The sequence below is a fragment of the Triticum dicoccoides genome, chromosome 4A (genome assembly GCF_002162155.2).
Source record: "Triticum dicoccoides isolate Atlit2015 ecotype Zavitan chromosome 4A, WEW_v2.0, whole genome shotgun sequence".
Lineage (NCBI taxonomy): Eukaryota > Viridiplantae > Streptophyta > Magnoliopsida > Poales > Poaceae > Triticum > Triticum dicoccoides.
The window spans coordinates 603,397,810-603,399,507 of record NC_041386.1 but is presented as its reverse complement, the minus strand read 5'-3'; the positions used below and the strand labels follow the sequence as shown (position 1 = coordinate 603,399,507).

At 44.2% G+C, this 1,698-nt stretch overlaps 1 protein-coding gene across 1 annotated transcript; it reads right to left on the bottom strand.

Moving 5' to 3' along the window:
- Positions 1 to 578: 578 nt before the first annotated feature.
- LOC119283772 (probable alkaline/neutral invertase D) lies at positions 579 to 935 on the bottom strand. Its single transcript, XM_037563183.1, has one exon. It carries the CDS (start codon positions 933 to 935, stop codon positions 579 to 581), a length of 357 nt encoding a protein of 118 aa, XP_037419080.1.
- Between the last annotated feature and the right edge of the window lie 763 nt (positions 936 to 1,698).

The window sequence follows — 1,698 nt, the reverse complement described above, 5'->3', positions numbered from 1 at the left end:
TGTAAGAAATGCTACGTGAACACCGCTAGCGTGGGCTACTCCTACTCCTACTCCACTATTGACCCAAAAACTGGGGGGATACTTTGGAAATGTTGTACTGTTCCTGCTGATATGTTGAGTCGAGTTTCTGAAACTGAATCATGTTTGGTTCATTTGATAAGGAACGAAGTCAAGCCATGTATGATGCCAATGCCTGTCTATTCGCATGAACAAGTTAGCTTCCTGTAAAAATAAATAAGTGAATAGCTTCCTATCTAGTATAACAGGAGTAATACATAAGAAGTAAACCAAGTCACCGATCGAACAACCAACGACCAAACATGATGGAAAGCGTGCATTGATTGCGGGTACAGTGTCGCTACTAGTACCACATCCGTACTCGGCCGGTACTTGCATATAAGAGCAGCATATATAGATGAATCATGAAAGAAATAGTCTATCTACTCTCGATGGACACACTGCACAAGTCCATATACTTTAGGCATGTTATATATTGCGACTACACTTGGAATTTATAACATAAATCCTAGTCATTCTGAAGGCGCAGGACAAAATGCAACACACATCCTAGAGTAAAATCACACAGAGCAAAGCAACAGCCTTAAACAAACATCATCAGCGATAGTGCAACAGATGCTAACTTTAGATGCTGCTCGGGTGTGGCCGTCGTCCTCCAGGGAGACGGCGCGGAGGTTGGAGGGGTCGTCCAGGAGCATCTTGGCCACCAGGTAGCCCGCCACCAACCACGTCTGGAACTTGCGCGACTGCTTCCCGATGTACTGCCCCGTCTTGCCGTCGTAGTACTTGGGGAAGTCATCCTTGGCCAAACGCCTCTCCATCAGCTCCACCGCGTTGTGGGCGATGTGGCGCTGCCCCAGCTTCACGCTCACCGCCACCAGGAGCCACAGCAGCACTGCACAGTTTGCGCACACCATGGAAACAGGACAGCAGAGGGTAAGCTCATTGCCATATAGAAATGCAGTACATATATGGAAAGAAGAGCATACAATGCATGGGCACAGATCCAAGGAGCTACTAATACTTAATGAACATAGATGCAGCGATAAACGGCAGCAACATGCATCAAACAACTGAAGCTGTTCACTATAAGATCATCTATATGAGCTAAACTACCAATTTCCTATCCTATGAAGGTTATTTGATTTCAGGACATTCATATATACACCATGGACAGGTATAAAACCAAACAGAAAAGTAAAATACCACCACACAACACAAGTGTGCCCTCAAGTCCAGAAACAGTAAGTAGACTAACCACAGGTATAAAGCAGAACAGCAAAGTGAATACTAACTATCCTGCAAAAAGAAATAAAACGTGAATACTAACGACTAACGCATGTGTGTCCTTAAGTCCAAAACCAGTAACCACGAAGGGGGAAAGGTAAAACAAATTCATGTGTTTTAGGGGGGCATGATAGCAGGGTGTCATAATCAGATTCCTGGAAATACTAATACTGTACACATCCCTTTTCTGAAGATAAATACCTAAAAAACACCATAATCAGATACTATGCTACATTCAAACACAATATGATTGCCACATAGGTAGAGTAAGAGCTACTGTGTCAAGACTGTAACTTAAACAAGGTTCCCAAAGGAATCATCCATAAATCAATCCTTGACAGCTAAGCTTGACCGAAGAGCTTCTGGCGCCGTCTCCCTGAAGCGCGAGAGGGG

Excerpts from the sequence above, each read along its gene's own strand:
- LOC119283772 (XM_037563183.1), bottom strand. The coding sequence starts at position 935 with ATGGTGTGCGCAAACTGTGCAGTGCTGCTGTGGCTCCTGGTGGCGGTG.